Raw genomic sequence first — 15,595 nt, forward strand, 5'->3', positions numbered from 1 at the left:
TCCACCTGAAGGCTTGAGTTGACCCCAATAATCAGACTACAGCTTGACCACACACTAGTGGACAGTGTGTCTCTCCAGCATCCAGCCCGGCCCAGTGTCCAATGAAGCGGACAGGGGCAGGTCATTCTGTGTTGCCGTGTGATTAAAGAGGGTAAGTCGTCACCTTTTCAAGCATTTAATTCCAGCGGGGACAGAGATTAGAGGAGCTAATTGCCTGGCTGGGCCACGGACGTGACACACATACAGGGGAGGAGGAGAAAAGGAGGGGGGACACTGAGCAAGAGCTGGAGAGAGAGAAGTGTGTGTGTGTGTGTGTTTTCTTTTACTATCCTTGTGGGGACCAGAAGTCCTCACAACGATTGTAAAACAAGGAAAGTGGGGACATTTTGGCTATTGCCTTATTCCTTGTGGGGACCGGCGAAATGTCCTCACTTTCTTTGTTTTATCATCCTTGTGAGGAATTCTGGTCCTCACAAAGACAGTAAAAGCAACGTCTGTTAGGTTTAGGTTTGCAATTTGGGTTAGTATTAGGAGTTAAGGTTAGGGAAAATAGGAATTTTGAATGGGAATCAATTGTTTGGTCCCCACAAGGATAGTAAAACAAATGTGTGTGTGTGTGTGTGTGTGTGTGTGTGTGTGTGTGTGTGTGTGTGTGTGTGTGTGTGTGTGTGTGTGTGTGTGTGTGTGTGTGTGTGTGTGTGTGTGTGTGTGTGTGTGTGTGTGTGTGAGGAGTGCATGTGTGAGTTTACTATACGTGTGAGTGTGAGCATGGATGTGTGTCGCATACTGATCCCCTCTCCCTGTAAGCCCACTGTAAAACCACCTGAGTGTGGGGATTTAAAAGGGTATTTTTCTCCCAGTTCTGCCAGATGCTATAAAAGAGGGTGTTATGAATCAGTCTTACCTTGGTCTGGCCTCAATGTCGCGCTGCTGAAAAAGACAAGAGAAACAGCAGTTTAAATACAGGAGACTATAACACAGCACTGTGGTTGATATTGACACAATCAAACATCTACACAGATGGCAAGACATCACACAGCTGACATCACATATCAAAAGCTATTCTCAAAGATATCGGTGTGGTACATGAGAGTAGAGTAAATGAGCCCAGTGGTGGATCAGTTCTCTGACAGTAGACACTGTTCACACTTTAATTAGCAGCCACAAGCAGCCACCTCAGTCACCATGCAGCCGCCAGCTATAGGGAGAACCGCAGAGACTAACAAGACAGTACGATACTGTAGCTTCCCCTGGAGGGCCCTGCTAACTCCATCTCTCGGCTCCTTTTCATTAAAACAAATTCAATCAAATGTTGTTATTTGTCACATGCGCCGAATAAAACAGGTGTAGACCTTACAGTGAAATACTTACTTACAAGACCGATAATGTTTTAAGAAAATACCTAAAAAAAGAAATAAAAGTAAAAAATAATTAAAGAGCAGCAGTAAAATAACAACAGAGAGGATATATACAGGGGGTACTGGTAGAGTCAATGTGCGGGGGCACCGGTTAGTCGGGGTAACTGAGGTAATATGTAATGTAGGTAGAGTGACTATGCATAGATAATAACAGAGTGTAGCAGCAGTGTAGAAGAGGGAGGGGCAATGCAAATAATATGAGTAGACATTTGATTAGATGTTCAAGAGTCTTATGACTTCGGGGAAGAAGCTGCTCAGAAGCCTCTTGGACCTAGATTTGGAGCTCCGGTACCGCTTGCCATGCGGTAGCAGAGAGAAAAGTCTATGTCTATGACTAGGGTGGCTGGAGTCTGACAATTTTTAGGGCCTTTCTCTGACACCGCCTGATAAAGAGGTCCTGGATGGCAGGAAGCTTGGCCCCAGTGATGTACTGGGCCGTACGCACTACCCTCTGTAGTGCCTTGCGGTTGGAGGCCGAGCAGTTTCCATACCAGGCAGTGATGCAAACCGTCAGGATGCTCTTGATGATACAGCTGTCGAACCTTTTGAGGATCTGAAGACCCATGCCAAATATTTCCAGTCTCTTGAGGGGGAATAGGTTTTGTATTGCCCTCTTCACAACTGTCTTGGTGTCCTTGGACCATGTTAGTTTGTTGGTGATCTGGACGCCAAGGAACTTGAAGCTCTCAACCTGCTCCACTACAGCCCCGTCGATGAGAATAGGGGCTTGCTCGGTCCTCCTTTTCCTGTAGTCCACAATCAAGACACAATGAACAGAACTACCCTCCTTCTTCCCACTTAGTTAAAAGTGGACTATTTGATATTAAAATCTAATTTGAATAGGTGCAGAATTCAAATCAATTGTAAAAATAAGAACATATTGTGAGGCTGGGTGGGCCAGATGGGTGAGGTCTAGTTTACTATCGTAACCCAGGTCTGATTGAGACTGGGGAAATGTCAAATGAGTGATATCTACAGTGATGGCATTCATTTGATTGATTGATAACCAAGATGGCATAGCAGTTCAGACGTCTTTTGTCCTCGTTGTTGTCCTGTATATATATATATATTTACAACTATTTTCACATACATTTTATTTTTAATCAACTCATCTTCAAAACACTCTCCTGCAACCCGCCTCACCAATTTATATTTATAAAAAAGTATTATTTACCTCAAATCTGTAATCCTACAAGCTAGCCAGAAGCTAGCCCAGACGCTAATCCAGAAGCTAATCAGAAGCTAGTTCAGAAGCTAGTTAGCTTCTTTACTGGCAAATCGTTAGTATTCAGCTAACCACGGTTTGTGGTCATCAGCTATCCTTTAGCTCGAAAATCTATCACCAGTTTTGTACGGCTCCTCCGTCACAACGTTCAATCCTGAACCATCAATCATCTGCAGTCCCCTATCCGCCTGCCCCACCGGCCTAACCGTTAGCTGTCTTATCGGCTGCTATCTGAATAGACAATCGGACAATTTATTTATTTGTATTATTATTATGTTTTCTTCTTGGGCCTCTATAACTATATCTATTGTTTTTATTTTTGTTGTTGTTGTGTGATTTGGATTAATCCCCTCTACCACACGGAACCCCACTAATCTACTGACGGAAAGCAAGAGGTGGTTAACAACAGACCTCCATCCTATGCTAGCTTGCTACCGATGGCCTGGCTAGCTGTCTAAATCACCGTGACCCCCAACCAACCTCTCCACTCACTGGACCCTTTTGATCACTCGACTAAGCATGCCTCTCCTTAATGTCAATATGCCTTGTCCATTGCTGTTCTGGTTAGTGTTTATTGGCTTATTTCACTGTAGAGCCTCTAGTCCTGCTCACTATACCTTATCCAACCTATTAGTTCCACCACCCACACATGCAATGACATCTCCTGGTTTCAATGATGTTTCTAGAGACAATATCTCTCTCTTCATCACTCAATACCTAGGTTTACCTCCACTGTATTCACATCCTACCATACCTTTGTCTGTACATTATACCTTGATGCTATTTTATCGCCCCCAGAAACCTCCTTTTACTCTCTGTTCCAGACGACCAATTCTTATTGCTTTCAGCCGCACCCTTATTCTACTCCTCCTCTGGCGATGTAGAGGTGAATCCAGGCCCTGCAGTGCGTAGCTCCACTCCTATTCCCCAGGCTCTCTCTTTTGGCGACTTCTGTAACCATAATAGCCTTGGTTTCATGCATGTTAACATTAGAAGCCTCCTCCCTAAGTTTGTTCTATTCACTGCTTTAGCACACTCTGCCAACCCGGGTGTTCTAGCTGTGTCTGAATCCTGGCTTAGGAAGACCACCAAAAATTCAGAAATTTTAATTCCAAACTACAACATTTTCAGACAAGATAGAACTGCCAAAGGGGGCGGTGTTGCAATCTACTGCACGGATAGCCTGCAGAGTTATGTGCTACTATCCAGGTCTGTACCCAAACAATTTGAACTTCTACTTTTAAAAATCCACCTCTCTAAAAACAAGTCTTTCATCGTTGCCGCCTGCTACAGACCACCCTCTGCCCCCAGCTGTGCTCTGGACACCATATGTGAACTGATTTCCCCCCATCTATCTTCAGAGCTCGTGCTGCTAAGCGACCTAAACTGGAACATGCTTAACACCCCAGCCATCCTACAATAAGAACATCTCCTCCCAGCTGCCCACTGCACTGAAGATAGGAAACACTGTCACCACTGTTAAATCCACCATAATTGAGCATTTCAATAAGCATTTTTCTACGGCTGGCCATGCTTTCCACCTGGCTACTCCTACCCCGGTCAACAGCACTGCACCCCCAACAGCAACTCGCCCAAGCCTTCCCCATTTCTCCTTCTCCCAAATCCATTCAGCTGATGTTCTGAAAGAGCTGCAAAATCTGGACCCCTACAAATCAGCCGGGCTAGACAATCTGGACCCTTTCTTTCTAAAATTATCTGCCGAAATTGTTGCTACCCCTATTACTAGCCTGTTCAACCTCTCTTTCGTGTCGTCTGAGATTCCCAAAGATTGGAAAGCAGCTGCGGTCATCCCCCTCTTCAAAAGGGGGGGACACTCTTGACCCAAACTGCTACAGACCTATATCTATCCTACCATGCCTTTCTAAGGTCTTCGAAAGCCAAGTCAACAAACAGATTACCGACCATTTCGAATCTCACTATACCTTCTCTGCTATGCAATCTGGTTTCAGAGCTGGTCATGGGTGCACCTCAGCCACGCTCAAGGTCCTAAACGATATCTTAACCGCCATCGATAAGAAACATTACTGTGCAGCGGTATTCATTGATCTGGCCAAGGCTTTCGACTCTGTCAATCACCACATCCTCATCGGCAGACTCGACAGCCTTGGTTTCTCAAATGATTGCCTCGCCTGGTTCACCAACTACTTCTCTGATAGAGTTCAGTGTGTCAAATCGGAGGGTCTGCTGTCCGGACCTCTGGCAGTCTCTATGGGGGTGCCACAGGGTTCAATTCTTGGACCGACTCTCTTCTCTGTATACATCAATGAGGTCGCTCTTGCTGCTGGTGAGTCTCTGATCCACCTCTACGCAGACGACACCATTTTGTATACTTCCGGCCCTTCTTTGGACACTGTGTTAACAACCCTCCAGGCAAGCTTCAATGCCATACAACTCTCCTTCCGTGGCCTCCAATTGCTCTTAAATACAAGTAAAACTAAATGCATGCTCTTCAACCGATCGCTACCTGCACCTACCCGCCTGTCCAACATCACTACTCTGGACGGCTCTGACTTAGAATACGTGGACAACTACAAATACTTCGGTGTCTGGTTAGACTGTAACTCTCCTTCCAGACCCATATCAAACATCTCCAATCCAAAGTTAAATCTAGAATTGGCTTCCTATTTCGCAACAAAGCATCCTTCACTCATGCTGCCAAACATACCCTTGTAAAACTGACCATCCTACCAATCCTCGACTTTGGCGATGTCATTTACAAAATAGCCTCCAATACCCTACTCAACAAATTGGATGCAGTCTATCACAGTGCAATCCGTTTTGTCACCAAAGCCCCATATAATACCCACCAATGCGACCTGTACGCTCTCGTTGGCTGGCCCTCGCTTCATACTCGTCGCCAAACCCACTGGCTCCATGTCATCTAAAAGACCCTGCTAGGTAAAGTCCCCCCTTATCTCAGCTCGCTGGTCACCATAGCATCTCCCACCTGTAGCACATGCTCCAGCAGGTATATCTCTATAGTCACCCCCAAAACCAATTCTTTCTTTGGCCGCCTCTCCTTCCAGTTCTCTGCTGCCAATGACTGGAACGAACTACAAAAATCTCTGAAACTGGAAACACTTATCTCCCTCACTAGCTTTAAGCACCAACTGTCAGAGCGGCTCACAGATTGCTGCACCTGTACATAGCCCACCTATAATTTAGCCCAATCAACTACCTCTTTCCCAACTGTATTTAATTAATTTTATTTATTTTGCTCCTTTGCACCCCATTATTTTTATTTCTACTTTGCACATTCGTCCATTGCAAAACTACCATTCCAGTGTTTTACTTGCTATATTGTATTTACTTTCCCACCATGGCCTTTTTTTCCTTTACCTCCCTTCTCACCTCATTTGCTCACTTTGTATATAGACTTGTTTATACTGTATTATTGACTGTATGTTTGTTTTACTCCATGTGTAACTCTGTGTCGTTGAATCTGTCGAACTGCTTTGCTTTATCTTGGCCAGGTCGCAATTGTAAATGAGAACTTGTTCTCAACTTGCCTACCTGGTTAAATAAAGGTGAAATAAAAAATATAAAAAATTCTCTCTCTATGGCTGCGTTTAGACTGGCAGCCAAATTCCTGTGCTTTTACATCTGCATTGCCTTGGCGTTTTAGGCTGTGTTTCTTTGTAACTTTGTGACCTCTGCTGATGTAAAAAGGGCTTTATAAATACATTTGATTGAAATCGGATTTTTTTCCACTTTTTTTCACTTTTTTTCACTTTTGACCAAACAGGTCAGCTCTGATGTGAAAAGATCTGACATGATTGGTCTGGTTTAGGAGCAGGTCAGGTTGAGGCCTGGGTCAACACGGTCAGCACACTGGGCATCTAATGACAAGCTAATGGCTGATTGGACCCTGTCCGAGGCCAGTTTGAGGCCAGGAGGCTTTACACATGATTGTACCCACTGCTTCTACTCTCTATTGTCAAACACTCACTTGCTCACACACAGGCATGCATGTACAAATGAGGAAACTACTGTAACTTGCACAAACAAACAGCCACACTCATTCTAGTATGCACACTAACACAGATTCATATGGGTGCAAACACATCTCACACAATTCAATGGAACGTGTTAGTCTGTGTATTGGTGCACTGCGGAATGTGAGAGGGTCAGTGTGCATGATTGTCTATCTATATGGGTATCATTCCAGTCTGTGCACTTTGCTGTGTGTGTTTATGCTCTGCGGTGTGTATTTGTCTGTGTCTGTATGCTTAGCTGTGTGGTGTGTGTTCTGCAGTGTGTGTTCTGCAGTGTGTGTTCTGTGTGTGTGTGTGTGTGTGTGTGTGTGTGTGTGTGTGTGTGTGTGTGTGTGTGTGTGTGTGTGTGTGTGTGTGTGTGTGTGTGTGTGTGTGTGTGTGTGTGTGTGTGTGTGTGTGTGTGTGTATTCTCTGACTATGTGTGTGGTTGTGTGCATGTGCTATGTGAGACTTTGTGTGTGTGTTCTGTCAGACAGGCTGAGGGATGATTTCCTCCGGGGTGACAGATCAGTGCTCAGTAATCATGGTGGGTGGTGTTTGGAGGGTAAACACAGCGGGCGTACGTCTGTAGAGCTACTTGCCTACCTACCTACCTACCACCCGCCAGCCCGCCCCGCTCTCTATTGATTTAATGACAGATCTGTAGATTACACTGCAAAACAGGAGCCCATTCATTCTGTAATAAATGTACACAGCAACTGCCATAACAGCTGGCCCATTCTTTATCAGCTTTAGCTCTATTTAGGCTAATTTCCTAGCGAGCATTAACACAAACACACACGCACAAGCATCATTCTCCATTTATGCACTGGACTTCTCAAACTAGTATGTATTTCATAGGATAAATTATGGGATTATGTTAATGTTTTTGCCTAAAATTGCAAAACTATCAGATAATTTGGGTAAATAACACGTCATGTATGACAATCTATGGTAACTTTGGTAATTTACACTTGAATAACTTTTCAAAAACTATTCATGTGTAGTATTCCTTTTTCTAAATGGTGTCCATATTTCCCAAGAGTTTCTGGAGGATAGACCATATGGTTCAATAGAAAATAGCCTAATTTATGAAAAAAAGCATCTAATCAACAATGGCATTATTTTCAATTCACTCTGCAACTCTTCCAACTATTGACTTTTTTCAAAACTGCCACCAGTTTGGCGACAAAACATTTTCAACAAAGACATATTGACATAGTACAATTCATGCTGAAGCCCTCATATTAAACACCAGTGGCATTCACTAAGTTGATGGTATATATTTAGGATAATGGTTTTACAGCTTTGTCATTCTATTTTTTGTTTAAAAAACATTTTATATATTTTACATGTGAAAAGGCAAAACAGAGGGCCAGAGAAAATGACAGACAATGTGATAATCCGAAGTACCCAAAAGGGAAACTAGATGTCTTAATCCTTCAAACATTTCCAGTAATATTCACCACGTTTGCCTGATCTAAAGCAAGCGGACTCATCTCAATTATGAGAAGTATGCTTTAGAGAGGGGTTTGAGGAAGGATAATGATCGGGATAATGATCCATCCTAAATTATTTCCATAGTCTTATTCTTTCAGATGTGGTTTGTGGTTGCTGGTCTGTTGGTATTCATACAGTGCGTTTCTGTTGCTTTTCTCTCTCAGATCTGCAGTTGGCATCTTTTCCATATTGTAAGTAGATAGTGGGGCCACTACATCAGAGAATACAGACGGCTAGAACTGAAACGCGCTCGAGAATGTGATTAGATTGTGTGTATAAATTGGTATTAGGGTCTTCTCTCTAACTCGTTCCCTATCTTGTATCTCTTGCACACACACAAATGTTTCTATTTGTACCTCATCATACACAAACATATATCCCTAAGGCAAAACACTGTTTCTATTTCTATTAATCTCTAAGTCACAGCAGGGCATTACTCAAAGCAGAAATGACTTACAGGAGAGAACAAACAGGGCAACCATCACCATTCAATTAGGCCCTTAATGAACTCGGACCACCACGAGCCGATCATTTCACACAGGAAAGCAATCTGCAGGCTGGCCACAGCCATTACTACATCCCTCCGTCTCTCCCTGACTGCCAGCCAGCCTGACTGGCTCATGCCTGAGAGGCTCCACCAGGGAAGACAATAGTCCAGTCTCCAACAGTTAAACTATAGCAGTTGAGTAATGGGCCAGGAGGATCTTTTAATTTACCCCTGTAGAAATAAGATCCTTCTTTTAACTAGTATGAGGGAGGAGGAGTGGGTGGGGAGGGGAATGGGGAGGGGGTGTGTGCATGTGAGTGAGTGAGAATACATATGTGTATGTGTGTGTAAATGTGTACGTATGTAAATGTCAGTGTGTCACTGTATGAGTGTGCGAATAATGGTGTGGGCGTATGAGAAAGTAACCTTGGCAGGGATTGGTATGTAGAAGAGTATTTCCAGCTGGTGTCTCTCTGTGTGTGTGTGTGTGTGTGTGTGTGTGTGTGTACCTGACAAGCAGCCAGAGGACATACATAGTTACACTTAAGCCCCCAGCTATGCAGTGCTAAACATGTTTACATCTAAGAACCCACCCTAGTTTTACACAAGCAGCTTCCCAAATAAAAAACCTGGTCTCAGGGCATTTTGTATTATTCTGTGGATAAATCCGGGACAATCCATTTAGTATCATATGTTACGTTTCATATAGTTTGTATTAATTTGTGGATAACCATCACCCATTTTATATGATATGTTATGAATTACAATTCGTATTACATGTTACGAATTTGCAAATTATATAATATGTTACGAATGTTGCAAAACGTATGATATGTTGCAAATCTAGCTAGGTGGCCAACTTTAGCTAGCTGGCTAGCGTTAGCGAGGTTAGGGTTAGCTAACATGCTAAGTAGTTGCAAAGTTGCTAAAAAGTAGTAAGTAGTTGAAAAGTTGCTAATTAGCTAAAATGCAAAAGTTATCAGTGATGAGATTTGAAATCTAAACCTTCGGGTTGCTAAACATTTGCGTTGTATGCCTGCCCATCCACCAAGAACAACCACCCTACTTCAATTTTTGCCTTAAGTAACCATCTGGTCTTATGTAACCATACCAAACATAACATATAATACTAATTTGAGTGACCCGGATTTACATTTACTGTGTTAGCCTGGTCTCATAGACTAAACATGAGTTTAAAAAGAGGTGTAAACTGATTTTATCCCTTTGTACTCAGCACCGACCTTATAACCTACCTTATAACTGACCTGTATAAATGTTTTATCCTAACCCACCATCATACTAGGATATCTGAAAAGGCACAGCATGTTGAATTACCAATCAACATGCCGTGGCTTTTCAGATATCCTAGTATGATGGTGGGTTAGGATGAAACATTTATATAGGTCAGTTATAAGGTCAGTTATAAGGTCAGTGGTGCGTTACACACCCAATGATGCACTGATCCAAGATCAGTGCCTACAGTGGTAACATCTACCCTGACAATGGTGGTGTATAAGAGAGGGGTGCCTCACCGCTGGTCTGGGGCATGGTCCTCCCTGTGCTAGGGCGGCTACTCCGGCTCCAGGCTGTGCCTCGGCCTGGTCCAGCTGGCCCAGCTGCTGCGTGATACAGGCCATCTCCTCCTGGAGCCGCTCGGTGTGGACGGTGATCTCAGCAATCTTCTCGGCGGCGGCGGCGGTCAGGAAGGCTTCCTTCAGGTCCACTAGGTGGAGGGTCCTCTTCTCCTCCAGACGAACTAGCCGGTGGAGCTCATCAAACTGACTGTTGACATACGCCTCCAACTGCTCTGTAGACATCTAGAGAGGAGAACGAGAGAGCAAGAGAGAAAGCAAGAGAGAGATGGAAGAATGTGAAAGAAGGTGAAGAGATGTGAGGAAGAATAGCAGGATGAAAAGGTGCAACAGTCGCATTGACGGTCTACAGACAGTCGGCCTGAGTCAAAGTCTCCCCTATATCAATTTCTCAAAAAAAGAACAAACACATTTTTTTTAAGTAGTTGAAAAGTTGCTAATTAGCTAAAATGCTAAAGTTATCAGTGATGAGATTTGAAATCTAAACCTTCGGGTTGCTAAACATTCGCGTTATATGCCTGCCCATCCACGAAGAACAACCACCCTACTTTCATTTTTGCCTTAAGTAACCATCTGGTCTTATGTAACCATACCAAACATAACATATAATACTAATTTGAGTGACCCGGATTTAACTTTACTGTGTTTGCCTGGTCTCAGACTAAACATGAGTTTAAAAAAGTGGTGTAAACTGATTTTATCCCTTTGTACTCAGCACCGACCTTATAACTGACCTATTTAAATGTTTTATCCTAACCCACCATCATACTAGAATATCTGAAAAGGCACAGCATGTTGAATTACCAATCAACATGCTGTGGCTTTTCAGATATCCTAGTAAATATTTATTTTTTTGTAAATCGGGATTGTAAAAAAAATCTGTGTAAACTTAAACAACTAAGATCATCTTCTGTGATGTGGTTCACAGCAGCACTAACAGGTGTGTTGACATGACATCTGCGTTGGAGTTTTGAATGACCCTTGCCCCCCTTTGTTTCATTCTGGCTGAAGACCTAACTAGCCAGTAACTAGCCAACAACAGACACAGATGAAAAGGGAAAAGACAAGTATCTTTGCCATAGATGAATATGGTAAACATTTAATTATATTTACTGACACCCTACAGTCAAATGTTCCCAACAGAAGAGTAGCTCTCTAGCTATTTAAATCACACCACTCTGCAACCACTCCTTCTTTGATGTTGGTGACGGTACTTATTTAAATTAGGGAAGAAAATATCATGTTACCGTTGGTGTATTAAAATTATGATGTCACCCTAAACCATTAATAATCCTGCCTCCTGAATCCAGGTGTTTGATACGGGGGAGACGAGTAACTTTATGATCAAACTTTATCAATGTAAAAACAACATTCATTTTTCATAGGAAATTATCTTTAGGAATAGTCAAATGTCTCTGCGGCCAAGGAGAGCCACTACAATTTTAGGTCGGAGACTGCATCATTGACTAAGCCCACCACCACACCCACCACCTAAGCCCCATTTTGATCCAGAAAAACACCTGAAGTGGCAAGTTTAAACGTGTATTTGTAGAATATTTTGGGGGTTTCAATTAGGTAAATGCAGATGGGCAGCCTATTTATTGAATGACGAAATGTTGCATTACTTGAGATACAGGTTATAATGCTTTTAAAGGGAAAATTATATTTTGGATGGTGTCACCATCATTTAATTTAACATTGTAGAATGTCCTTTTAAAAAGTCACCAGAAGTGACCTCAGTTGTTTTACAACTTGATTGGTGTTCACCTGTTGTAAATTAAATTGATTGGACATGATTTGGAAAAGCACACACCTGCCTATATACATGTCCCACAGTTGACAGTGAATGTCAGATCAAAAACCAAGCCATGAGATCGAAGGAAGGCACAGATCTGGGGATGGGTACCAAAAAATGTCTGCAGCATTGAAAGTCCCAAAGAACACAGTGGCCTCCATCATTCCTAAATGGAATAAGTTTGGAACCACCAAGACTCTTCCTAGAGCTAGCCGCCAGCCAAACTGCACAATCGGGGGAGAAAGGCCTTGGTTAAGGAATGGACAGATAACCCGATGGTCACAATGACAGAGCTCCAGAGTTCCTCTGTGGAGATGGGAGAACCTTCCAGAAGGACAAACATCTCTGCAGTACTCCACCAATCAGGCCTTTATGGTAGAGTGGCAAGACGAAATCCACTCCTCAGTAGAAGGCACATCACATCCATTTACATTACATTTACATTTAAGTCATTTAGCAGACGCTCTTATCCAGAGCGACTTACAAATTGGTGCATTCACCTTATGACATCCAGTGGAACAACCACTTTACAATAGTGCATCTAAATATTTTAAGGGGGGAGGGGGTGAGAAGGATTACTTTAATCCTAGGTATTCCTTAAAGAGGTGGGGTTTCAGGTGTCTCCGGAAGGTGGTGATTGACTCCGCTGTCCTGGCGTCGTGAGGGAGTTTGTTCCACCATTGGGGAGCCAGAGCAGCGAACAGTTTTGACTGAGCTGAGCGGGAACTGTACTTCCTCAGTGGTAGGGAGGCGAGCAGGCCAGAGGTGGATGAACGCAGTGCCCTTATTTGGGTGTAGGGCCTGATCAGAGCCTGGAGGTACTGAAGCTCCGTAGGCAAAGCACCATGGTCTTGTAGCCGATGAACTGGAAGCCAGTGGAGAGAGCGGAGGAGCGGGGACAGAGAACTTGGGAAGGTTGAACACTAAACGGGCTGCGGCGTTCTGGATGAGTTGTAGGGGTTTAATGGCACAGGCAGGGAGCCCAGCCAACAGCGAGTTGCAGTAATCCAGACGGGAGATGACAAGTGCCTGGATTAGGACCTGCGCCGCTTCCTGTGTGAGGCAGGGTCGTACTCTGGGATGTTGTAGAGCATGAACCTACAGGAACGGGCCACCGCCTTGATGTTAGTTGAGAACGACAGTTTGTTGTCCAGGATCACGCCAAGGTTCTTAGCGCTCTGGGAGGAGGACACAATGGAGTTGTCAACCGTGATGGCGAGATCATGGAACGGGCAGTCCTTCCCCGGGAGGAAGAGCAGCTCCGTCTTGCCGAAGTTCAGCTTGAGGTGGTGATCCGTCATCCACACTGATATGTCTGCCAGACATGCAGAGATGCGATTCGCCACCTGGTCATCAGAAGGGGGAAAGGAGAAGATGAATTGTGTGTCGTCTGCATAGCAATGATAGGAGAGACCATGTGAGGTTATGACAGAGCCAAGTGACTTGGTGTATAGTGAGAATAGGAGAGGGCCTAGAACAGAGCCCTGGGGACACCAGTGGTGAGAGCGCGTGGTGAGGAGACAGATTCTCGCCACGCCACCTGGTAGGAGCGACCTGTCAGGTAGGACGCAATCCAAGCGTGGGCCGCGCCGGAGATGCCCAACTCGGAGAGGGTGGAGAGGAGAATCTGATGGTTCACAGTATCGAAGGCAGCCGATAGGTCTAGAAGGATGAGAGCAGAGGAGAGGGAGTTAGCTTTAGCGGTGCGGAGCGCCTCCGTGATACAGAGAAGAGCAGTCTCAGTTGAATGACTAGTCTTGAAACCTGACTGATTTGGATCAAGAAGGTCATTCTGAGAGAGATAGCGGGAGAGCTGACAAGGACGGCACGTTCAAGAGTTTTGGAGAGAAAAGAAAGAAGGGATACTGGTCTGTAGTTGTTGACATCGGAGGGATCGAGTGTAGGTTTTTTCAGAAGGGGTGCAACTCTCGCTCTCTTGAAGACGGAAGGGACGTAGCCAGCCAGGGATAAGTTGATGAGCGAGGTGAGGTAAGGGAGAAGGTCTCCGGAAATGGTCTGGAGAAGAGAGGAGGGGATAGGGTCGATTGTTGGGCGGCCGGCCGTCACAAGACGCAGATTTCATCTGGAGAGAGAGGGAGAAAGAGGTCAGAGCACAGGGTAAGTGTGAGCAGAACCAGCGGTGTTGTTTGACTTAGCAAACGAGGATCGGATGTCGTCGATCTTCTTTTCAAAATGGTTGACGAAGTCATCTGCAGAGAGGGAGGAGGGGGGGGGGGAGGAGGATTCAGGAGGGAGGAGAATGTGGCAAAGAGCTTCCTAGGGTTAGAGGCAGATGCTTGGAATTTAGAGTGGTAGAAAGTGGCTTTAGCAGCAGAGACAGAGGAGGAAAATGTAGAGAGGAGGGAGTGAAAGGATGCCAGGTCCGCAGGGAGGCATTTCCGCTCGGCCTTCCGGAGCCCTGTTCTGTGAGCTCGCATTGAGTCGTCAAGCCACGGAGCGGGAGGGAGGACCGAGCCGGCCTGGAAGATAGGGGACATAGAGAGTCAAAGGATGCAGAAAGGGAGGAGAGGAGGGTTGAGGAGGCAGAATCAGGAGATAGGTTGGAGAAGGTTTGAGCAGAGGGAAGAGATGATAGGATGGAAGAGGAGAGAGTAGCGGGGGAGAGAGAGCGAAGGTTGGGACGGCGCGATACCATCCGAGTAGGGGCAGTGTGGGAAGTGTTGGATGAGAGCGAGAGGGAAAAGGATACAAGGTAGTGGTCGGAGACTTGGAGGGGAGTTGCAATGAGGTTAGTGGAAGAACAGCATCTAGTAAAGATGAGGTCGAGCGTATTGCCTGCCTTGTGAGTAGGGGGGGAAGGTGAGAGGGTGAGGTCAAAAGAGGAGAGGAGTGGAAAGAAGGAGGCAGAGAGGAATGAGTCAAAGGTAGACGTGGGGAGGTTAAAGTCGCCCAGAACTGTGAGAGGTGAGCCGTCCTCAGGAAAGGAGCTTATCAAGGCATCAAGCTCATTGATGAACTCTCCGAGGGGACCTGGAGAGTTCCCACTTGGAGTTTCCCAAAAGGCGCCTAAAGGACTCTCCGACCATGAGAAACAAGATTCTCTGGTCTGATGAAACCAAGATTGAAATATTTGGCCTGAATGCCAAGCGGCACGTCTGGGGAAGCCTGGCGCTATCCCTACAGTGAAGCACGATGGTGGGAGCAGCATAATGCTGCGGGGCAGGGACTGGGAGACGAGTCAGGATCGAGGGAAAGATGAACAGAGCTAAGTAGAGAGAGATCCTTGATGAAAATCTGCTCCAGATCACTCAGGACCTTAAGCACACAGCCAAGATAACGCAGGAGTGGCTTCGGGACAAGTCTCAATGTACTTGATTGGCCCAGCCAGAGCCCAGAATTGAACCAGATCGGACATCTCTGGAGAGAACTGAAAATAGCTGTGCAGCGACACTCCCCATCCAACCTGAAAGTATCTGCAGATAAGAAAGGGGGAAATTCCCCAAATACAGGAGTGCCAAGCTTGTAGCGTCATACTCAATAAGAATGAGATACAATAGCCGGACCCCTTCTACTGCCGGTACGAGGCACCGATCCCCGCCGGTCCTTCACGACCGGACTACGA

At 45.1% G+C, this 15,595-nt stretch overlaps 1 protein-coding gene across 3 annotated transcripts in view; it reads right to left on the minus strand.

Moving 5' to 3' along the window:
* Window positions 1–730: 730 nt before the first annotated feature.
* LOC124002129 (tripartite motif-containing protein 44-like) overlaps window positions 731–15,595 on the minus strand; it is a 45,503-nt gene continuing 30,638 nt past the window's right edge. Inside the window, exons 4-5 of one of the 3 annotated variants that reach the window (XM_046309433.1) lie at window positions 10,158–10,442; window positions 731–930 (exon numbers count right to left, since the gene is read on the minus strand). In XM_046309433.1, coding sequence (XP_046165389.1) covers window positions 901–930; window positions 10,158–10,442 — 315 coding nt within the window. In that variant the 3' untranslated portion in view covers window positions 731–900. The remainder of the gene's footprint in view (window positions 931–10,157; window positions 10,443–15,595) is intronic. The other 2 variants (XM_046309440.1, XM_046309424.1) reach the window with 2 other exon arrangements.

The sequence above is a fragment of the Oncorhynchus gorbuscha genome, linkage group LG02, assembly GCF_021184085.1.
Source record: "Oncorhynchus gorbuscha isolate QuinsamMale2020 ecotype Even-year linkage group LG02, OgorEven_v1.0, whole genome shotgun sequence".
Lineage (NCBI taxonomy): Eukaryota > Metazoa > Chordata > Actinopteri > Salmoniformes > Salmonidae > Oncorhynchus > Oncorhynchus gorbuscha.